This window comes from Xenopus tropicalis, chromosome 7 (genome assembly GCF_000004195.4).
Source record: "Xenopus tropicalis strain Nigerian chromosome 7, UCB_Xtro_10.0, whole genome shotgun sequence".
In the NCBI taxonomy this organism is placed as follows: domain Eukaryota; kingdom Metazoa; phylum Chordata; class Amphibia; order Anura; family Pipidae; genus Xenopus; species Xenopus tropicalis.
This window is the reverse complement of record NC_030683.2, coordinates 42620076-42641993: the sequence shown is the minus strand read 5'-3', so window position 1 is coordinate 42641993 and position 21918 is coordinate 42620076. Positions and strand designations below refer to the sequence as shown.

General features: G+C 39.4%; 1 protein-coding gene across 1 annotated transcript; it reads right to left on the bottom strand.

Moving 5' to 3' along the window:
- Window positions 1–5382: 5382 nt before the first annotated feature.
- On the bottom strand, window positions 5383–20071 carry hif1an (hypoxia inducible factor 1 subunit alpha inhibitor). Its single transcript, NM_203584.1, is given in 8 exon segments — window positions 5383–5625; window positions 6829–6939; window positions 8701–8764; window positions 11204–11310; window positions 12188–12333; window positions 14493–14641; window positions 15483–15733; window positions 19874–20071. Coding segments are annotated over 8 exon segments (1059 nt in total). The 5' UTR covers window positions 20060–20071; the 3' UTR covers window positions 5383–5580.
- Window positions 20072–21918: the final 1847 nt, after the last annotated feature.

Here is a 21918-nt window from a genome sequence, read left to right as displayed (position 1 = left end):
GTTGGGCACAGCACTTCATATTAGTCCACTCAAGGACAGACCTTACTAGTTAAAATAGCAGATTTCAATATGGCACATACTATTAGAAAATATTTTTTACTTTTCAACAATTTATATAAAACTGCGTTATAGATATGCATTGTTTTATGTGCTATATTTGTATAGAAACCTGCAATACAACCCAACATGCTAAATAACATAGCCCAACAATTATTTAAAGCAGACCTAAAGCTTAACGGTAAGTATGGCAGAAATATTGTACATTGTGTTTTAGGCTTCTGTACCAGCCCAAGGCACCCACAGCCCTTTAGCAGGGAAGATCTGTGCCTCCAAAGATGCCCCAGTAGCTCCCCATCTTCTTTTCTGCCGATTCACTACACATGCTCTGTGCTGCTGTCACTTACCTGAGCTTAGAGACCCACTCACAATATATTGTATATACAGAACAGTGATCCCCAACCAGTGGCTCATGAGGAACATGTTGCTCACAACCCCCATTGATGTTGCCCCAGTGGCCTTAAAGTAAGCACCCATTTTTAGATTTCAGGCTTGGAGGCAAGTTTTGGAAGCCCAGAGACACAATTTTACTCCAAGCAGAGCCTCCTGCAGGCTAGCAGTCCACACGGGGCTACCAAATAGCCAATCACACTTTTTACATTTGAGTGTTGCTCACGATTAAAAAAAGTTTGGGGATCCCTGATAAAGAATATAAAAGTCATGGCTGATTAGTAATTAATTTAGATTCAAATTGAAACCAGTGCAATTAGCATAAGAATCAGCCCTGTACCATCAGCTTATATGAGAGACAAAACATATTTTCCGCTTAATGATTTGCAACAATGCCTCAGCTGCCCAGGACACACCGAGCATGTGCGTGTCACTGACACAAAATCCAAGATAGGGAGCTCCTGTGCACAACTGTGAAGGCCTGGATCAGTACTTTTATAGAGATGCTGCAATAAGTTTGGTATATAAAATATGGCATTTCTAGCCATATTCATTTTTATGGATTAGTCCTTTAAATATTCTGAAAATGTATTGCAGAAAGAAAACGGGAATCTTGCTTACAAACAACTATAGCATTTAAGCCTTTTTATTTAATAAACAAACATGCATATAAAGGCCTAAATTGTTACTATAAGTATCCATATTTATGTACAAGAAAATTACAAATAGATAATTCTTTAAAGGACAATGAAAGGTTAATATAAATTAAAAGTAAGTCTAAAGGCATTCTTTTTAAGTACTTACTGCATATCTAAATTTCCAGATTCCTGCTTGCTTCTCTGAGATATGGTGCTGGCAGCCTACAGCAGTGTGAAGACTACAGTGACATCACTGAAATCTCTCTCCCCTTCCTGTAGGCGCCAGCGGCAGCCTTCCTATTCTCTGAGCATGTGTGTAACTTGATCCTGTCTCCTGTTCTGAGCTACACATGCCCACCAGCCAATCAGAAGCGGATCTGGCAGAGGGGAGGGGGGGAGGGAATGAAACACGTGCAGTATGAAGCAAGGAGGGAAAGGAAGGGAGAATACCTTTTTAAAGATGGCTGCCTGTTCTAGAAAATGTGAAGTAAGTGTGACTGAGAAAATATTTGATTAGGTGAGCCAAAAGTGTGGCATTTTTACTAAACAATAGGAGGACTATTGGGCAGTATGCTTTTTAAATTTTGACTTGCATTCTCCTTTAAAAAATAAACAGATAGGTTGTCAAAGGATGGTATTTATTTTTTTATTTTATATCAGATGGGTACCTCTTGGGGAGCACATCCGAGCAAATGTTTCTTCTTACAAACCCCTCAGTTGCAAAGCTGTTACTGGATCAGTTCCTGCCCCAGGGAGAAGAGATTGTTGAGATGGTAAAACTTTGCTGCTTATTCCAGGAAAGCAATGAATAAAGACTGCGAAAGTATGATCCCTGTAAGCTTTACCTAACAAGTGTATAAATGGCTGCCCATGGAGATTGTGATTTTAAGTAACAAATGTGGCAAATGTCAGCACTGAAACTGCCATAATTTTTACTTTAATTACACTGACCTTTTGGGGTGGTGTTATCTTTATGAACCAGGCCTCGGTGGAGGAACTCATGTTTCAATTATGACTTTGTATGCAAGCACATTAAAGAAGAAAATTCAAAAGCAATCATTTTGGGGATAAATTCATAAGTGTTACTACCACAAAGTTCCATGAAATCTTAGGCATAATATGGGGATACCACAGTATGTTGCAAGTATAACAGACCAATGGTCACCATTCTCCCTGATATAATATGTGCTGCCCAGGGGTGAAGGCTGACCGTGTTTAACTTCAGTCAGGGGCTAGCAGCTGGAATCCAAAGCTTTAGTAAGTGTTTAAAGGCATGGCAATAAATACATTTACTATGAAACAGACTAAGCACATGAAAATAACATTTGTATTGTAGTTAATTCCTTGTATTGCTAATAAGCAATTTTGCTTTGTATAAAGACTTACATTTACATTCTTGCAAAAAATGAATACTTGATAAATAACACAAAGAGTAAAAGGCAATCACAGAGTTACCGAGTTAGGCCAATGGCACACCAAGCTGTTTCTCCACCTGCCTAGAAAAAGCCGATCCAAGCTGATACGCACCCATCCACTCAGGCCCAGACTGGCAATCTGTGGATTCTGGCAAATGCCAGAGACAGTCACTATTTATTGGGCTGTTTGGGTCTCTGTGTACTTTGAATGCCAGAGGCTATTTTGAATCCTAGTCAGGGCTGCATCCACTACTTACTGTAAGTCAACTAACAGGCATTGGCCTGTGTGTACACTGAGTAGATTCAAAAGTAAATGCATTTTCATGCTAAAATCCACAGTGTGTGTACACGGGCCGATAGCAAGTCTATAAATGCACTTAAAAAGCACTATAAAAGCAAGGAGTGAATCCGATTGGATATGCTTTTGTTCCCTTTGTGTTTCTACTTTAGCAGAGAAACAGCCTGATGTACCATTAGCCTCAATTTGTGGTGGTTCATTGTTGAATGAACTGAATGTAATATATATATATATATATATATATATATATATATATATATATATATATATATATATATATATATATATATATATATATATATATATATATATATATATATATATATATATATACACACATACACACACACACACACATATACTTGGGGGGAGAAAGCATAGCTGTAACAATGCCAGGTCTAATTATATATATATATATATATATATATATATATATATATATATATATATATATATATAATTAGACCTGGCATTGTTACAGCTATGCTTTCTCCCCCAAGTAAGAACCACATAGTCAATTCTACCATCAAAGTAAATTGATTTGATTAAAACACTGGCACAGGTGACTTCCAGACACTTAAAAGGAGGTTGCGGTAGGCAGCTTGTAGCATTCTGACCAAGGTGAAAATGCTACAGGCCCCTAAATAAAGGTCCACTGGCCAAACGGAGTCATTAACACTGTGGGCTGGGACTAAATCCTCAAGGTGAGCAGCGCACTAACAGCATAATAGTTACGCAATGTAATACAAACATAATTTATTCATATAATCAGTCAATGGATATTTTATGACAATGGCAAATCATTTAGTAAGAGCACTGCAAACCCATAGAATATGGGTGGCACAAAGGGCCAAATTCCACAAATCCCCTAATAATCACCAATAATCAACACAGCAATACAACAGCCCCTTTCATTCACAGTAAATTAAACAATGCTATTTAAAATGTATTATTTGCAAATGAAAAACAAACAGGTGCACTGCAAAATAGTACATAGGTACTGTACAAAGAGCAAATGTTAGCGGAAGACTATTACAGTGTGATAAATGGACAAAAAGGTTGACCAGTTAAATTATGTACCATCTGATTTTTGCCCCACAAAGGGGTTAGTTCACACCGATGTCATTGTTGCATCCAAAAACTGTATGAGAATTAAGTTTTCCACAAACAGAAAGATCACATGTAATTTGCAACAAAATCAGATTGTGAACTCTGTTTGCACAGGATTAATTTGAATAAAACTGCTGTGATCACCCAAAACCGATAAGATGGGCTGATAACTTTCACTAGAACCCAAATGTTGCCAAATCACTTTAGCAGGTTTCTCAGCCCAAACATTTAAGTCATCTCACATTCAGTTCAGCATGTAGTTAGCTAAAGGTTTAATTATTCTTAGTTATTCCATTTGTACAAGCCAATATGGGAGGTATTTAGCTATATGGTACTATGCACCAAGTGCTCTATCATGCCAGAAAATGATTAAGTCTTCTCAGTCTTGCTCTCTGAAACTTCCATTAGTGCCAATGTATGGTCAGATTGGCAACTAATTATTTATTTATTAGCACTATAATGGATTTTTGTGCAGTAAATTTGCCCAATGTTGTTATAAATGGGATATGACATCAATTTCATAGGCATGGGCACAGTAGCACAAGCAAATGCCCCTGTGAAAGTTGAATTCTCTCAACATACACGGGCCCAGCAATCCCATCCTACAATGAAAAAAACATTTTGACATTACATTTCTTTTAGATGTTCAGGAAATAGCAAAGAATAAGCCCTAAACAACATGCTTTGTCACAATGTTCAATACTTGCTCACACTCTTAGTACAACTGCTCACTTACTTTAAGGTAGCAAGATGATTTTCGGCTAGTTTTGCCTCAAGAATTTAGTATTAAAATCACCACAGAAAATGTTAAAAAAAACAAGGCTGTTTTGCTGGTATGAAATCCATTTGTTCTTTTTTTTCCTGTATGTAAGGTGTTGTAGGCACTAAAAATGTCCACAATTTGTTTTTTTTTCTGTACAGTTTGTGTGCATCCGGATAGAAAAACAGCAACAAGCAGGAGAACAAAGGTGACTATATGCACACCCCTGTGTCCTGGAGAAAGCAGTTCCCAAACAGCATTTTACAAAAGTTAGGCCAGATTTCAGATGTGAGAATTCCATTGCAGTTGGCTTTGCAATCCTCAGAACTGGAAAAGTACATCAGGCCAATCACAGAGGCATTTTTTATGGGGATCCTTGCATCTACAATGACTGGGACATACTCAATGGGACCAGACTGCACGGACATATTTGCCCAAGTAGCTGCTTGTGTTCCTTATAAGCATCTACTCCACACGCTTGAAGATCAGTGAGCCACATTTGCTGATGTTTATACGGCACAGTTTTAACTCTTGACAGAAGCAAGAGCATGTTTTAGTGAAAATGATAATGATATCAGCTCCTTGGATACTGTATTAGAGCAGTGTATGGATGCATGAAACAACTTTGAATGCAGACCAGGCGCGGAGGGGGAAGAGACATAAGATTTCAATCATTGTCTAGCAAGGAGTGCAAAGTATAGTAGCCAGTGATGCATTATTTTGTTGATTTTATTTCTTTCTTCATCAGCATCCAAAGAGAGTATAAATACAGTAGTAATTAAGTGGTGTAAACCAAAGGTATCGGAAACCAGTCAGAGCAAGTGAGAAAGAATATATCTTTCATTTTCCTCATTTACCCACATATAAAGCTGCAGTGACATCGATGCCACCCATTGTCACCGTTCAGTTGCATCAGTCGTAGCGACCCTTTACCATTGTATTTAACAGTGGACCAACCTGTTAAGCAAGAGACAATACAAAAACACCTTAGTATTTGACCATAGCTGACATTGTCTAGAGCAGGCTAATCTTTGACATACAAGGCCTATGGTATTCCGCCTGCTGTAAGATACATATTATCAGGGAGATTCTTTTGTCAAGGTTCTCCCTGAGTCTAGAGCAAAAGCTCTCTCCACTTTTAAAAAAAAACAAAAAAACATTGCAATGTTGTTCCTGGTGGCAGTTTGTCGCATATGGATTGGTCCTTTGGAACAGCATTTTCAACAGATATTATGATGAAAACTGTCCAGATAGCTATTGGGCAGGTTTAAAAACACAAATGGATAAGCAATGCATTGGCCTCTATGCCTACAGTGCCATACAATCACTGTCTAGCAATTGTATCAGCCAAATTTGACCCAGCACGTAGGCAGCCAAATCAGACAGAGATGGTGACCTTATCAAACAAGTGCATCTCAAATTGTACGGCCAGCTATACAGAGCCTTGGCCTCAACACAGCTATGGGGTAAACTGGAATGTATTTTGTAAGTCAGGTCTGATCACCCAACATTTTCTAATGCTCTTGTTGCTGAAATGAAGCAACCAACAATGTTCAAGCATCCAGTGGTAAGGATTCCCAGAGAAATATTATAACAGCAGAGAGGACCAACTTCATATTAATACCCCTTGCTTCCAGAATGAGATTTGAGGCAGACAGGTTCCTGCATATTATAGTTACCCTCTCAGACATGGCGTTTATTCTGAATATCAAGACAGCTTAAGGGATACAGACAATGATAAAAAAGCACTTCAATAGGAATAAATGGTTCATTTGTTTTTGAGTTTCCTTTCCAAAGTCATAAGATCATAAATAAAACACTGTCAATTCTATTTGTTTGACTGCAAACAGGATTAAATGATGGCTGCCAAAATTTACTTTGACTGTAAGCTATGTCTTTACGTTTAACATGAGATACACACAAAGGGGTAAATACTAACATAGGGTGCTAAACTCTACAGATGCAATTGCCAATAGTATTTGCTTTGCCATTTATAATTGTAGTGGGCTGTTTAAAATAAACTGCTGATTGATTGCTATTAGCAACTGCACTCATGCAATTAAGCCCCTATGATCATAAATGAGCCCCAGAAAGTATGCATTTACAATGTTTTGTTCCTCAAGCTGCAAAACTGCTTCCCTATAACATAATGTTACATACCTCTTGTGGATTTCCAAGGGCCTCTCCAAGCATTTTTTCAATATTTCTCATTATTGCCACCTTTTGATGTGCTTTGAGAGGATATTCTATTCTTTTCGGAGTTGGGGCACCCTGATGAAGCAAATTAAATTGAAAAGTTGAAATACATAACAGCTCCAGCCAGTTAAGAAGAATGTATAGGAATTACTTTACAAAAACATTTTAAGATACAAGATTAAGATTTTAGGTTTGCAAAGTTAGGTATATAACATGCAAAACTAATTTAACCTTTATTTTTATTAGGAACTGCACACGTTTCTTATGGGATTTACCAGCACTGGTCTAGAGCCATTTTACCTTTTTCGAACATGTTTGAGTTCTTTAGGCTAATGTCACACAAGCAACCAAGTTGTAAGCAATAACCAATCAGAGTCAGCTCTAATCAGAATCAGTGTATAGAATGCAGTAAGAAGAACACATGCTTTCAATACTTGTTGCATCAACAAGTATTGGGGACTGATACCTCAGTGCAAGCCCTGCTGAGAGAACTGACCCTGCAATCCTGTTAAACATCTGCTCATGTTTTTTTGGCTGAGGCCTGACAGCAGTTATGCAAGGACACTGCCAAGCACTTCCAAAGACTTTCTTGTGCCAAGTAAATACCACAGTAAAGGCTCTGCTGTCTGGCTGCCAACCTTAACAGGAACACTTTTATTTATTATGATGTGAATATTACATGTCACCTCTGCCCAAACTTACAGGCTTGTGGAACACAGGCATTTCATCTATTCATTTAAGAATAATTAGCCAGATTTTTGTTTTTCCAAAAAACATGCTAGATGTTCCTCAAAATTCCATATTACATAGAAGTTTTTCAATCATGTGAAGCCCAGCTGGCATATAGTACATTTCATGCAAATAATTTTTATCTTTGTAATGATTCTCTTTTTGTCTATAATAAAAATACAGTGCCTTCCAGTTGACGCTAACAAAGCCTAAGGTATGGTGATCCAAATTACAGAAAGGAATCCCAAGCAATCTACTTAATAAATCACATATCTGTAACCCTTTGCTCTAAGTCTCCTAAAATCAGCACAAATAATTATAGATATAATTTAGTAGATTTTTATGTGTTTCTATCAAGATATTAGGGGACATTTACAATGCCATGTGTAAAGTACAAAAAAAAAGTCTGCAATTGGGCTCTTGAAGAACTAAGGTTTGGCAAAGAAGAAGCCGAGAAATGATGCACATTATGTTTTGGGCTTCTGTACCAGCCCAAGGAAACCACAACCCTTTAGCAGGGAAGATCTGTGAATCCAAAGTTGCACCCCGTAGCTCCCCATCTTCTTCTCTACCAATTCACGGCACATGCTCTGTGCTGCCGTTATTACCTGAGCTTAGGGACCGACTCACAATATAATGTATATACAGAATATAAATGTCACAATACAAGGCTGATTAGGCTAGTAATTAATACTAATTACATGAAAAATCATAAAAAACAGTACAATTTGCATCAATAATTAACAATCAGACCTGTAGCTTCAGCTTTTATGACTTTGAAACCACAATTTATGCAAAAACCCCTAGACTTAGCTTCTCAACAGCTGCCCAGGGCGCACTGAGCATGTGAGTGCCACAGACACAAATCCCTGTACACAACTTTATTTTTATAGAAATGTTTAAACTTTAGGCTGGTGCAGTAAGGTCAGTATATTAAATATGGCATTTCTACCCATATTTGTTTTTGGGTTTAGTTTTCCTTTTAGTGAGCACTTAGGGGCTCTTAGCACTCTAGCACTTATGCTCCTGAGTAAAGTAACGGCCCTTTATTTTGTAGGCACCATCTATTGGATATAGGAAAAAAGAAATGAAGTAATAAATACATACCTTGTACCAGAAATTAACAGTAATAGTGATCCCTCCATCCATCAGTGATTCAATGTGGTGCCACCTAAAATCCATAAATAATCCATTACCATTGTGATATAAGTAGCGCAATATCCTGTTGTCAGTTTAGCAGAAAGCCACAAGTACTAGTCTGCACTAGATTTTCTTTTGCCACACCAAGAAACACATGAAAAGTTATGAGAAAACCATTTCAATTTCTACCAGTTGGGTATTCTCAAACCATAGAGCAATAACATCTGGTGATTTAGGTTTGTTTTCATGTTATATACTGTATAGAAATGCATTTAAATTGGTGGATTTGAAGGCCAGCATGTATGCAGTTTTCAGTACAAATCATTTCCCAGCCTAGAGAGATCTTTTTGATGAGATTATGAAGGGGGTCCAAACGCTAGATCAGTTTGCTTGCCTTTTAGGGGAAGTTCAGCTTTAAATTTACTAGAGTATGTTCTAGAACAGTGCTGTCCAACTTCTATGGTGCCGAGGGCCGGAATTTCTCTAGCATACATGGTGGAGGGCCTCTAATGGAAGCCAGTTTTGACCACTCCCCTTTTTGAAACCACACCCACTTCAAACCACACCTATTTTATCACAATGGTGGCAGCACAGCAAAATCCCAAATGCTTGGTCCTTACTGTGGGGATATCAACCATCATTCATATGTGAAAGAATTATGTCATATTAAGATATACCCTTAAATTCCATATGCCTCCTCCTCCCCTGTGGATAGCAGAGAAACCCCCAGTACATAATTACACACCTTAGGGACCATTTAATGGCTATTTCCAACTGCTAACAAACTCCCACAACAAACCCCTGCCAGGTTCACCTCCCACAAGCAGCATAGGGCAAGCAGAGTATGGCACACACAGGCAGCACTCTGCCTGTCCTATTCTGTCTGTGTGTACCATACTCTGCCTGTCCTACCCTGCCTGTGTGTGCCATACTCTGCCTTCCCTATGCTGCCTCTGTGTGCCATACTCTGCCTGCCATTCCCTGCCTGTGTGTGCCATACTCTGCCTGCCCTTCCCTGCCTGTGTGTGCCATACTCTGCCTGCCCTACCCTTCCTGTGTGTGCCATACCCTCCCTGACCTATGCTGCCAGTGTGTGCCATACTCTACCTGCCCTATGCTGGCTGTATGTGCCATACTCTGCCTACAGTACCTATGTCTGAGGTGTGAAGAAGTGAACAATGGGAGTGATTACAGTCTGAGCCTGAGGTGTGAACACTGCAGGGGGTGAACAATGCAGGTATTAAAAGGTGTGAAAAATACAGGGGATTACATTTTTAAACAATACAGAGGGATCACAGCCTGAATCTGAGGTGAGAACCATGCAGGGGGCCAGTTAATCTCAGTACTGATACCATTTAATGCTTATTCAAAGGTAAGCCATCAAAGCAGCCAGACAGGTGGGCCACACAGAGGGGGGTCGCGGGGCCGCCAGTTGGACAGCACTGTTCTAGAACATCCTAGCCTTTGCACTTTTTCATTTGGTTTTATTCTTTAAAGTTTTTCCATATATTAGCCTTACACTTCTGCCTCTTAAGTTTTCAAATGTGGGTCACTGACCCCAGGAACCAAGAATCTACTGTTCTATGAGGCAACAATTTTATAATATAACTGTTTACATCATACTGAAAATACATTTAATGATGAACAGCCACTTTAAAGGGCAGACTATATTATTTACATGTGGGTTTGTTTATTTAATTCTTTTCTAACACCAACTTGGTAGTTTTTAGACTTAGGTCCCCACCTGATAGGATTTTCAAACCTGCTAAACTTTTAGCCAGATTTCTATGGGGAGGCAGCCAGAGAGGGGCCCCCCCATGCATGGGCAGATAAGCTGCTGACATGGTCTGAAGAGGCCAAATCGCCAGCTTAATCTGCTTGTGTATGGTCAGTTTTACATGGACTATTTTCTACCATCCTAAAGCAGGCAGAGTCATTAACCCACTGCCTCACCTTGTTCAATCTTGAAGTGATTTTAAGGATTTAAATTCTGCTTTCCAGAAGATCTGTTTTCCAGAGAATCTGTGCACCACCCGCAATGCCTCCTTCAGCTAACATTCCTTTTTCCAGGAATGTAAGGGGCCCTGCCTCCACCCTCCCCTTCCCTAAAAAGTTTAATGTAGTAAGTAATCCAGAACATGGCCCACTTCCTCACACCACATTTGCTGAGACTGACTGACAATACTTTTTTTTTTTTACTTGTGGAGGTGATATGGGGGCTGGTGAACATATTCATATTTAGACTTTATGTTTTAGAATTTATCACTTTAAGACTGATGAAATTAATTATTCAGCCAACATAAGGGAAGGGGGGGCAGAGTCAATGGGGAAAAACGCTCTTTGGTTAGTTAAGTGTAAAGAAACATTAGGATGTTTACAATTTCAACCCTTTATTTTTTCCCCTACCCTGACCCACCCCCATGGGACAGTGTTGCTAGTATTCTAACAAAAAAAAAAAAAAGTGGCTTACCAGTACATTGGAATATACAGAACATCTCCAGGCCCCACAACTGTCTCATAGCCAAGAACATTCCTGAAGTTGGGGAACCTTTCAAAATCAGGATTTTCAAAATCAACCTAGAGGGAAAAAGTTTTTTTGTTAATGGGCCTGTAATCCAGAATTAGCTAGACCTCTTTTAAATACTTTTAAGATAGGCCCTCTCTGCCACTACCCACAGCCCTATGTCACTTAGAATACAGCCCTCTGCAGAGCTACAACTTCTGAGTTCCACCAGCAAGACCATCTATGTTCTTTTGGGGACAAAGCTTATACGCATTGCGATAGGCGGGATATGTCCTGGGACATATACATATCATTCTGTAATGTAAGGAACAGCTACACAGGGGAACCTTTTGCTATAAAGCATGGGCTGCTGGCACAGCAGTCCTCCAATGTATATATAAACCAATCTAAATTCAATATTTTACCTAAATGATCAAACAATGAAACATTGCAGGAAGATAAGAACCATGGCATTGCATTATTATAACAGACATTTAACAACATTGGGCAAATCTGCGCTTGATTACTAACCCATGGCAACTAATCAAACCACTAGTCTACCTTCAATGGCTGCAAGGGGCAAATTTGTCCAGTGTTGCTAAATAAGTAATGTAATTGTCGCCCATGGTTTGCAAGGCAGGCATAAGTGCCCAACACTTGCCAAAGGCTCACCACTTTCACTACGATGCTACAGCCAGCCATACTGTCCATAGCTCAGGTAATTTGACCTAAAGGTGTTTTTCACATTTTAGATAGCTTTCCTTCATAGATTAGTGGAATAGTCTCTCATCTACTTTGTCTCTTATCTGCTACTACTTTAAAATTCCCTTTAAAAATTTTCTATTTTACCGAAATTGCTTATAGTTTTAGTGAAACTGAAATAATTTAAGGGTCTTAGCTTTTAACTGTAGGTATCGCTAATATAGCAAGCTGTATAAAAATGGATCTCACCTGGCTCTGTCTGTCACATGGATGGTGTACAGGATATGGATAGAGACATTCAAACTGTTCAGGAGGAAAGAGGATACACCGTTTGTATCCCTTAATCTGGGCAAAGAAATTTTGCTGCTCATCATAGTGTGCCGGTGTCACATTCCCTGAGTTCATAAACAAAAACATTGGTTTAACAAGACAAACAGAGAACGTACATTCTGCAAAAGCACCTAATCGCTTTCTACTCTGGTGACAGCTTATTCAAAGTGCAAGCATATTTTACATATTTTTCAGGGGATATCTTTATAATGTCGAATGACTGTGATTTGATATCAGATACAGAATGCAGACTTTAACTTGGGCTATGAACTGCATCCTGCACTGGTTATCCTGTATCTATCATCAGTTCACTACCCAGTACACATTATGAAGATTCCAACCAACTTATCTCTACAATGTGCTGTTGTACGCAAACCCTAGCAGCTGACTCAATACTCAAGAGAGGCCCAATTTAAGGTAAAAAAAAAAAAGCTTTCTATTGTAAGAATTGTTTTGCCAATACATTGTGCTAAGTATGCCTTAGCCAGAAAATAATCTCTGGACAGCGCACCCTAAAATACTACACCCAGAAAATGATATGATTTTGTGGGCACTATGCACAAAAAGCAACCAACAAAGGTAACACAGAGAAGAAAGCAGTATTCAGCGTTCTCCTGAGCTACTCCTCTGCACATGTTCAGTCTTTGGAACTGAGGTGTTTAGAATAAACATAATGAAAGTCACAACAAATTTTATTTAAGCGTGTAAAGCTGGGCATACATGTAAAGATCTGCTCATTTGACAAGGCCACCAAATAAGCAGAACTTTACCATCCACCTTGGGCTGATACAATTGTTTGACTCAGGGGACATACAACCGGTTCACAAAGATGGTATGCAGCCCGCCAGGGTGAGGACCACCTCAGTTTGTTGATGAAGTCTTCACCATGGTAAATTTTTAAACCAGTCTAATCCACATTTGGCCAACTTTTTGGAGGGCCCCATAATGGGGATTCCAGATTCCAGCTGATATCACAAGTGCAAGCATGTGAATACCATAATGACTGTTGTTCTGACTACACACAGACAGCTCATGCACAAGTGTAAAAACACAATTTATTAGACCCACTCATCTCCACAGTTTTATTTTAATGGAATGGAAGCTGCCTGTCCATGCTCATGAGATGCAGTTTTCATTTATACGTATAATAAGAAAATGGAAACCTTGAATCACAATTCTCTCCATAATTGACAGTTTTTTTTTATTAGCATACAGAGAGCAGTTACTGGGTATTACAAAAGGAACATGTAATCCATTTCAGAAAAACTTGAAAAAGTCTTTTTAAACAATGGCTGGTAATGGACAAAAACTTTAGGGAGTGGAGGTCCATCTTAGTAACAAGAACCTGTATACTGTATGTAGGGTTTTTAAAATTAAATTAAAAGCAATATTTTTTTCTGTTAAAAAGCACTATAGATTATTGTTTTTACCTTTTCTACCATATTCTTTCCCCTGTAATCAAGAAAATTTGTTGAAATAGATGAGCTCCGTATAAACAAACCCTTTCCTTCCCCCACTGTCTGGGTCCTGCTTTCAGATATGGAGGGATTTACTATACAGAGGGCTTTACTTTGGACTGGTTATTTGATTACCTACCTTTTCAATCTCCCACAGTTAATCAAAAATACATGAACATAAAAGAGTTTTTGCCTTTTTCAGACAAAAAGTAATAAAAAAACAGATACATTTACAACATTCAGAAGACACACTTTTCACATGGGTTGTATCAAGAAAGAACTGTTTGCGGACAGTATAGGGCTGCTGTGATCTATGGCTTTAGTGGTAGACTGCGGATCTACTTTCTGGGCATCTCTGATGCCTAGCAAAGTACTTGCATGTTCCAACAGGCTAGCCAAAGCCTTTTGCCCCAGTTTACAAAGTGACTTTTTAAGCAATAACTTCAGAGATAAAGGCTAGTGGCACATAGGGCTGACTATACACAGGCAGAAGCGCTGCTTGTAAGTGCAAACATGTTTTCATATTTGCAATATGGCAGTTTTTATCCTTGCAAAGGGTGTAAGTACTATAGCCAGCCAAAACATTCTACTTTGGCAATAAACAAAACTTTTGCTTGTGCTTGTTGCGAGTGTGAATATTCATATTCAATATACCAGCTCAGTTCTTAAAAAGCAAGGTTATATTAAGCTCTGTTTCTGAAATATTTATTTGAAAGAGAAAAACAACTGAGATTAAACCAGACAAAAAAACATTGCCTCTACCTTACCTTCCATGCCAATCAGAAGTAAATTAGAAGTCAACTGTCCCCATCCATGTTTGGCTTGCTGTTTATTAATCCAGTTCCAGTTAAAGCCCAAGAAATCCACCACAATTTTTCTGCCCACTGTGTCATTCAGTGTTTGCTGTAGATATAACCTAAGCAATTTAAAAATATTTACACGTAAGTCTTGGATAAACAAGCCAATCAAATCCCAAAGCCATGTCTCTCTCTACAATTAGAGAAAACAAGCATTTTATAATGGCCACTGCAGAATTTTAATAAAATAAGCAAAAATATTTTTTATTTTAGACTTTAACATTCATATTTTATAATTCATTTGAAAGAACAATAAAGGTGAAATAAACCTAAGCGTGAAGAAGCACAAAAACAATCTCAAATTGACATTACATGGCAGTGCCAGATTAATCCTTGACCTTGCTTCACTCTGCTGTACAGGTATCAGACCCCTTATCCAGAAACCCATTATGCAGAAATTTCTGAATTATGAGAAGGCCATCTCCCATAGACTCCATTTTAATAAAATAATTCACATTTTTAAAAATGGTTTCCTTTTTCTCTGTAATAATAACACAGTACCTTGTACTTGATCCCAACCAAGATATAATTAATCCTTATTGGAGCCAAAACAATCCTATTTATTTACTGTTTAAATCATTTTATTAGCAGACTTAAGGTAGGAGATCCCACTTATGGAAAGATCCCTTATTCAGAAAACTCCAGGTCCTGAGCATTCTGGATAATGGGTCCCATACCTGTACTAAATTTGGTTAGACAATTTGGGTTCAAAAAAGATCCAGAAACACAGCCAGAATGACAAAATCAGTGCTTTTGGCCCATCCAATTGTGTCACATTCGTGAACGATGTGTAGGCAGTCTTTGAAAATTAAGACTGCTGATCTTTTTCCATTTGAATGATGGCTAAATAAATATATAAAGTTTGTGGGAATTTAAAAAGAGAACTTCTATTCACTTTACCTTTCATCGCTCTCTCTCTCTTGTATGTCTTTAAGTTTATTTACAAACTCTGGAAATTTCATTTCCTCCCTGCTGGACTTGGGCTTAAAGTTCTTGAAGTTAACCATTTTCTTCTCATCATAATATAGAAACTTGTGGCTGTTGGCACTGTACACAGAAAAGTCCCCATTTCCAATGTTTTCCTCCAGATAATCCAAATCCCACTTCAGTGCTGTATGTACTAAGTTTGTATCTGTCAGAACAACTGGCTCCTGTCAGAAAATTAAAAAAAAAGTTTTGTGGTAAGGTTACTTCCATTCCTATTTTCTGTTTTTGAATGGTTTATTATAATGCACCACTGAGCAGTTTTATAGGTTTTTAGTTTTTTATAAAACATGACCCATGGACATATCCCTGAGACAGAAGATAGCTGTTAAAAAAAGAGCTGTTAAACCATATTTTAATGAATTCAAACAAAAAAGGCCATAAAACAAAAAAGTTTCATATGAATTTCTCCTTTGGCTTGCATTACATTCCATTTAATTTGTACAACCCTGATTTTAGTAGTGTTTGCTTAATAACACATTTGTGCAATGAATAGGGCTTCTGCCCATTTTTTAAGTTTGAACATAACTATGCTTTTGTTATTTCTTGCTCTAAACATGCCAACATTAAAAATAAAACTAAGGCTACATTCTACTTCCTGATTCAAAAATGCAAATCCAAACAACAACAGTCCACTCAGAAACCCTCTGTATAAGTAAACCCATCCCATCCCTCTGCTACAGCCTGTTATCTTTTTTTAGATAATAACAAGGTAATTATACAGAGGCTTCTCAGTGGACTGTTAGTTTCACACAAAGTGCTTGGTATAGGCACAATTTATGCACACAACACTTGGGGTCAGGACTCTTGAGAAAAGTCATTATGTAAATATATTCACAATGCATCAAGATGCAACTTCCTGCTCTCATTCATAGAAAGAGGATCTACTTACTCTGAATACTTTTCATGTGGATCCAAGTCTCTCTACATAAGCTGAGAAAAGAAAAATCAACACTACATCAAGCCCCAATATGAGTGAAACCAGTCAGTAGTTGGGGATATGGGCAGCAATTGCCATTGATGGTTATCAATCCCCTAGTTGTGCAAGACCCTGCCTAAAGAAGAATTAAGCTGGCCATACAGGTAAAGATCCAATTTTCCCCAATATGATATAATTGTGCAAGATGATACCAGATTGATCTAATTGTTTGGCTCAACTGGATCACAATGACAGGAACGCAAGCCATCTGGGCAAGGACAACATCAACCATGTGGTCCTTGTCCCACTAGAATTTTTAAACCTGCGTGGCTTTCATACAGATATTAGTTGGGCAGGCCTGTCAATAGGCCCCATGCCTATAAGCTGCTGACTCGGTCCAGAAGGATCGAGTCACCAGCTTTTTTTTTGGCCTGTGTATTATTGAAGGAACGGTTAAAACTCTGGGGGGTGCCAAATGTTAGGTAGCCCCAGTGATTGTACTTGCTTACCTTTTACCCCCAGCTGGTGCTCCTCTTAGGAGAAAACTGCACCAACCCGAGGTAGCTGTGAAAGAGTGTCTCCTCTTCCTTCTTCACGGCTCTTGCACATGCGCAGTAGAGTGAAACGTCAGACTTTAACAAGAAATTTGCCATTTTCACCTTAAAGGAGAAGGAAAGGCAAAGTCACTTGGGGGTGCCAAAATGTTAGGCACCCCCAAGGGACTTAAATCGCTTACCTTCTACCCTGGGCTGGTGCCCCTGTTAGGAGAGAACAGCACCAGCCCGGGGTAGCTGCAGCGCTTCCTCCTTCCGTCTTCTGTCGCGCACGCATGCGCAGTAGAGTGAGAAGCCGAACGTTAACAGAGAAGTCGGCTTTTCACTTTACTGCGCATGTCCTTAGTCCTTCCAAAAACAAAGGCGGAAGAGCTGCGCTACAGCTACCCCAGGCTGGTGCTGTTTTCTCCTAACAGGGGCACCAGCCCGGGGTACAAGGTAAGCGATTAAAGTCACTTGGGGGTGCATAACATTTTGCCACCCCCAAGTGACTTAGCCTTTCCTTGTCCTTTAATGCATATGCGCCAGCCCCGGAATTCAGAAGAATAAAGAGAGACCCCTGGCTGGTGCAGTTTTCTCCTAACAAGAGCACCAGCCCAGGGTAAAAGATAAGCGATTACAATCACTGGGAGTGCCTAAAATTTAAATTACATACATCATAGGTAAACCACATGCTCTGTGGAACCACTTTTCATGTCCCATGTGCACATCCTTTGATCCAACTGGCTGATGCAGTTCATCCAACTGAATCAATAACATGCAAATAAGTGGAAAGAATATGGAGTGCAAAGTAGCACTCAGTGTCTGTGCTCCCCCATACTGTTGCCAATGTGTCAGCTATCACAGCATGGAGGGGAAAGGTCTTTAGGGGCCTAAAGATCCATTCACTGTTACCAGCCCAGGTAAATATATTAAAAATGCGAAATATTATTTAAATGCACAAATCTAAAAAGGTGAACCTAGTGGGTGAGCTTTAGCCTATAGTGTATTCCACAAGAATGGAAATTTGGGAGAGAAACTTGGATTCTTCTCGAAACCTGTTTGATGAAATGCCATGACTAATTATGATTAACTACACTTAAATGCATGAAACACATTATGAGGCTGTTAATAAGAACCCTTTATGTTGTTGCTTTCTCTGAAACCAATGTACCCTGGGAAAGCAGAATAAAGAAACAGAAAATGCCAATTCCAGTACTTCTTGCATCTGGTAATTATTATTATAACAGCCTATAATTAATGAAATATTGGTTAACCTATGCATATAAAATATGTTTGCAATGACATTATCATTGCATTATCTCTAAGTAATATAAAATTACTTACAGACTTTTTATAGACTGTGCCTGGGAATGGGTGGAGATTGGGATTGGTCTCATTGGTGAATGATGAGATATTTTAGTCTACGCAGTAAATACAAGAGGAGAAGGACATGACCGGAGCTATTGTATAACCAGCATCATTATAAAAAGGAATGGGAAGGGTGACAGAAAATAGTCATGAATACAGAATTTCCTAATAGGCTAAAGGAACTTTAACATGCAAATTCACAAAAAAAGCATTACAGGCCTCCCTATGCTTAGCTGAACAAATCCCAGAACCAGGTAATCGTGGCTCCTCAAATTTCTGATGCCAAAGATTTTGAGATACATAAAAGCTTCTTACTCTAACTTGTGCTGCTAGATTTATATGTTATAGACTGTCTACAATTAGCCATATAACCTCTCTCTGGTTCCAAAAAATATCCAGTGGCATTCTGCCCCCCACTGCACATCATTTTAGGATTCCCCTAAACTCTGGAAATAAAACATTTTTTCATATATTGAAGCTGTTTGTATGTCAGTGTGCCAGAAGGCTCACATAAGCAGTCAAAGTCCTCTCTATTGTTCCCTGGTAGCAGCTTTTGGAATGTACTCAATTATTTGTTATGACAGAATATATGCTGAGATGTTCTCTTTGAAGGAGAATTCATATTCTAGAATAATTTTAGGACAAGTACTTTTTTTTTTTAAGGAGTTCTACAACTGTAGTTCACCAATAAAAGTTGTTTGCCCATGACCCCAGTGATATCAACCCACTAGGCTGTGTTTCTTGTTAGTGGAATAGATATAGATACAGAAGACTGCAAACATTTGTCCATAGCTGAAACTGCAAGCTGAGACAGTATCACCTACAGGTAAACAAAACATGTGTAACTATTATAAACTATTTGAAAAAAACAAACAGAACTGAATAGAAGTAGGTCATGCCAATTAAGTGTACAGGCAAATGTAAAATATTTATGGCACCTCCCAGTGAACATTACTGCACACATGAGGGGATGGAATCACTCTATTAGGACCCTAGCTATGGCCAGCTCTAGTGGGAATAAAGCAATAACTGACCTGGGGTATATAGAATAAAGGAGGCCCAAGCTGCTGGCATAACCAAGGATCCTTTGAGCCCCTAGCTTTTGCTGGACTACAGCTTCCAACATTCCTGAATTAAATGTTAAAGCATTCTGGGAGTTGTAGTGCAGCAACATCTGGAAAGTTGACCAGGGCCAGAAGAGATTGCAGGAACATGACCCAAGTGGGTAGCCATCTAATGAAGCAATGACAGGTCAGAGGCCTATGCAGCTTCCATGGCAAGAATTTCTAAATTGGCAGGTGTTACCCATCAGAACTAGCTGGCACAGTGCGTACCCCAGCCCAAGCCCATTACCGACCCATTAGAACAAACAGAAGCAGCTAAATCACTGAGCAGCGCTGTTCTGACAGACCCCTGGGCCACACTACTGGGCAGGCTAGGGCGAAACGGCAGGAGACCGGACAGACTGAATCATTCCGCCTCACCTCCTTATCGATGAGCTCCTCTGCCCGGGGGTCTCCGTGTTGTAGTCGCGGAATCTGTCGCGTCTGAAATTGGTAAGACCGCAGCTGCGACTCACTCCAGCCAGGACAGCGGAGCTCAGCTTCCCCACCCCCTTGTCTCTCTGTCTCTGCCACAGCCTCCGCCGCCGAAACCCCAGCCTCCGCCATGCCCAGGCCGGCGTGACAGCACAGACCCGAAAACACAGCGGAAATCACCGAAGTGGACAACGGCTTGGCCCGATCTGGAGCACCGAGACGAAAACAATCTAGAAAGATAGAAACCGCAAACTCATTGTACAGTGACACCAAGTGGCTGATGATGGGTAGTGCAGATGCTTAATCATACTAGCAGTGGTTCCATCACTTTATATTTCAACTTTTACAAATATAAATAAATGCAATTTTCAGTGTATGCTCCTCACTTCAGATACCTCGTGTCCCAGGTCAAAATAAAGTCCAATAAATTACTCCAAAGTGCCCTCTTCTGCTTTAGACTTAACATGAGGTCTTATGAGGAAAAGAAAAAAGAGAAAAAAAGAAAAAAAAAATATAGTGTAATACTGTTATTACTTCACAATGTGCACTCTCATGTGCTTTTTAACACCAGTGATGACTTTTACTTATATCACCTTTTTGTGCCCAGTTGTGATATCCCTTTCCCACCTCTTAATTTCAGGCAGTGTTAGGAACCACTTCACATAGGTAAATTTCCAACTTTAGCAACTTTAGGTTAATTCCACGACCTTTCTGTTTCCCTTCCCCTTCTGTGCACTTACTGTGGGATAAATGCATACGCCATATGTGTAAAAACTTAAATACTTTAATATAAATAAAACTTCCCAATACACTCACAAACAGAGTATAGGATGCGCATGTCAGGAGTCACTGGTATGGATCAGGTGGCTGCTCCTTTTTCTTTCCCTGTTCACGACCTGCAGTGTCGTTCCTGGGTTCAGCAGTCCTGCCCTGTATAGTGCTCCTCCTCTGCGTCCTCTCTCACCGCTGACGCGTTTCGCCACTTCCGGCTTCCTCCTGAGCGATCTTTTTTTCTCTTTTTTCTTTTCCTCATAAGACCTCATCGCTAAGTCTAAAGCAGAAGAGGGCACTTTGGAGTAATTTATTGGACTTTATATTTCAAAGCTGTTCACATATAGAATTTTAAAAGATCTTTTCGTTATGGTACAACCAAGCGTATTTTCAAAGTGTGATTTGTCCATCAGTGAAAACGACCATTTCAAGCAATATTGTCTAGTCACAGCTAAGAAAAACTGTGGGTACAGTGGCGTAACTTAGTCGCGCCAGGCCCCCCTGCAAACAAATCTAAGGGGGCCTGGCGCAAACAGTATCTCCTCTCCCACACCTTCACATCTCTCCTCCCAGGCCACTATGGGCTGGTATTTAAAAAAAAAAATGGTAAGAGAGGGGAGCAGGGACTGCAATACAGGAGCCCTGCGGTCCAGCCCCCCATGACTGCGGGGTCTGCTTTATAGCTGGTTTAATCTCCTCCTGCCACTAGCACACATGTGCGGACATCGGACATTTAAACTCCCATAAGGAGCAGTGGGGACCTCTCCCCACTGCTCTGTATGGGAGCAAAATTTCAAAATTTCGTTGTGGCTTGCCACAAATACGGGCCTGGTCGGATGAAACAGATGTATGATCATTCGGTGCACACTAACCTTACAATAATTTGACAGCTTTGTTGGATCGCACTGAAATGGGTTGTTAAGTAAATAAAAATCATTGGGTGTATAGCTAGCTTTACTTGCGTCTGAGATCTAAAATTTTCAGGCATTTCACCTTTCAACCTTTGTTTTTAGGGTGATGACCCACTCCTTATTTAATTTTAGCACTTGGTGTGAAACAGAATAAGGTATTAAAGGAGATGTTTACCTAAAATCAAGTTAATTTATTATCTTAATTTTTTTAAAAATTGAACATGAAAATGTGCAGCATTGGCTTCATAGTTATCTGCTAAGTAACCCCCTACCTTCTACTGTAGGGAATTGCAGACCCCTACTTATGCC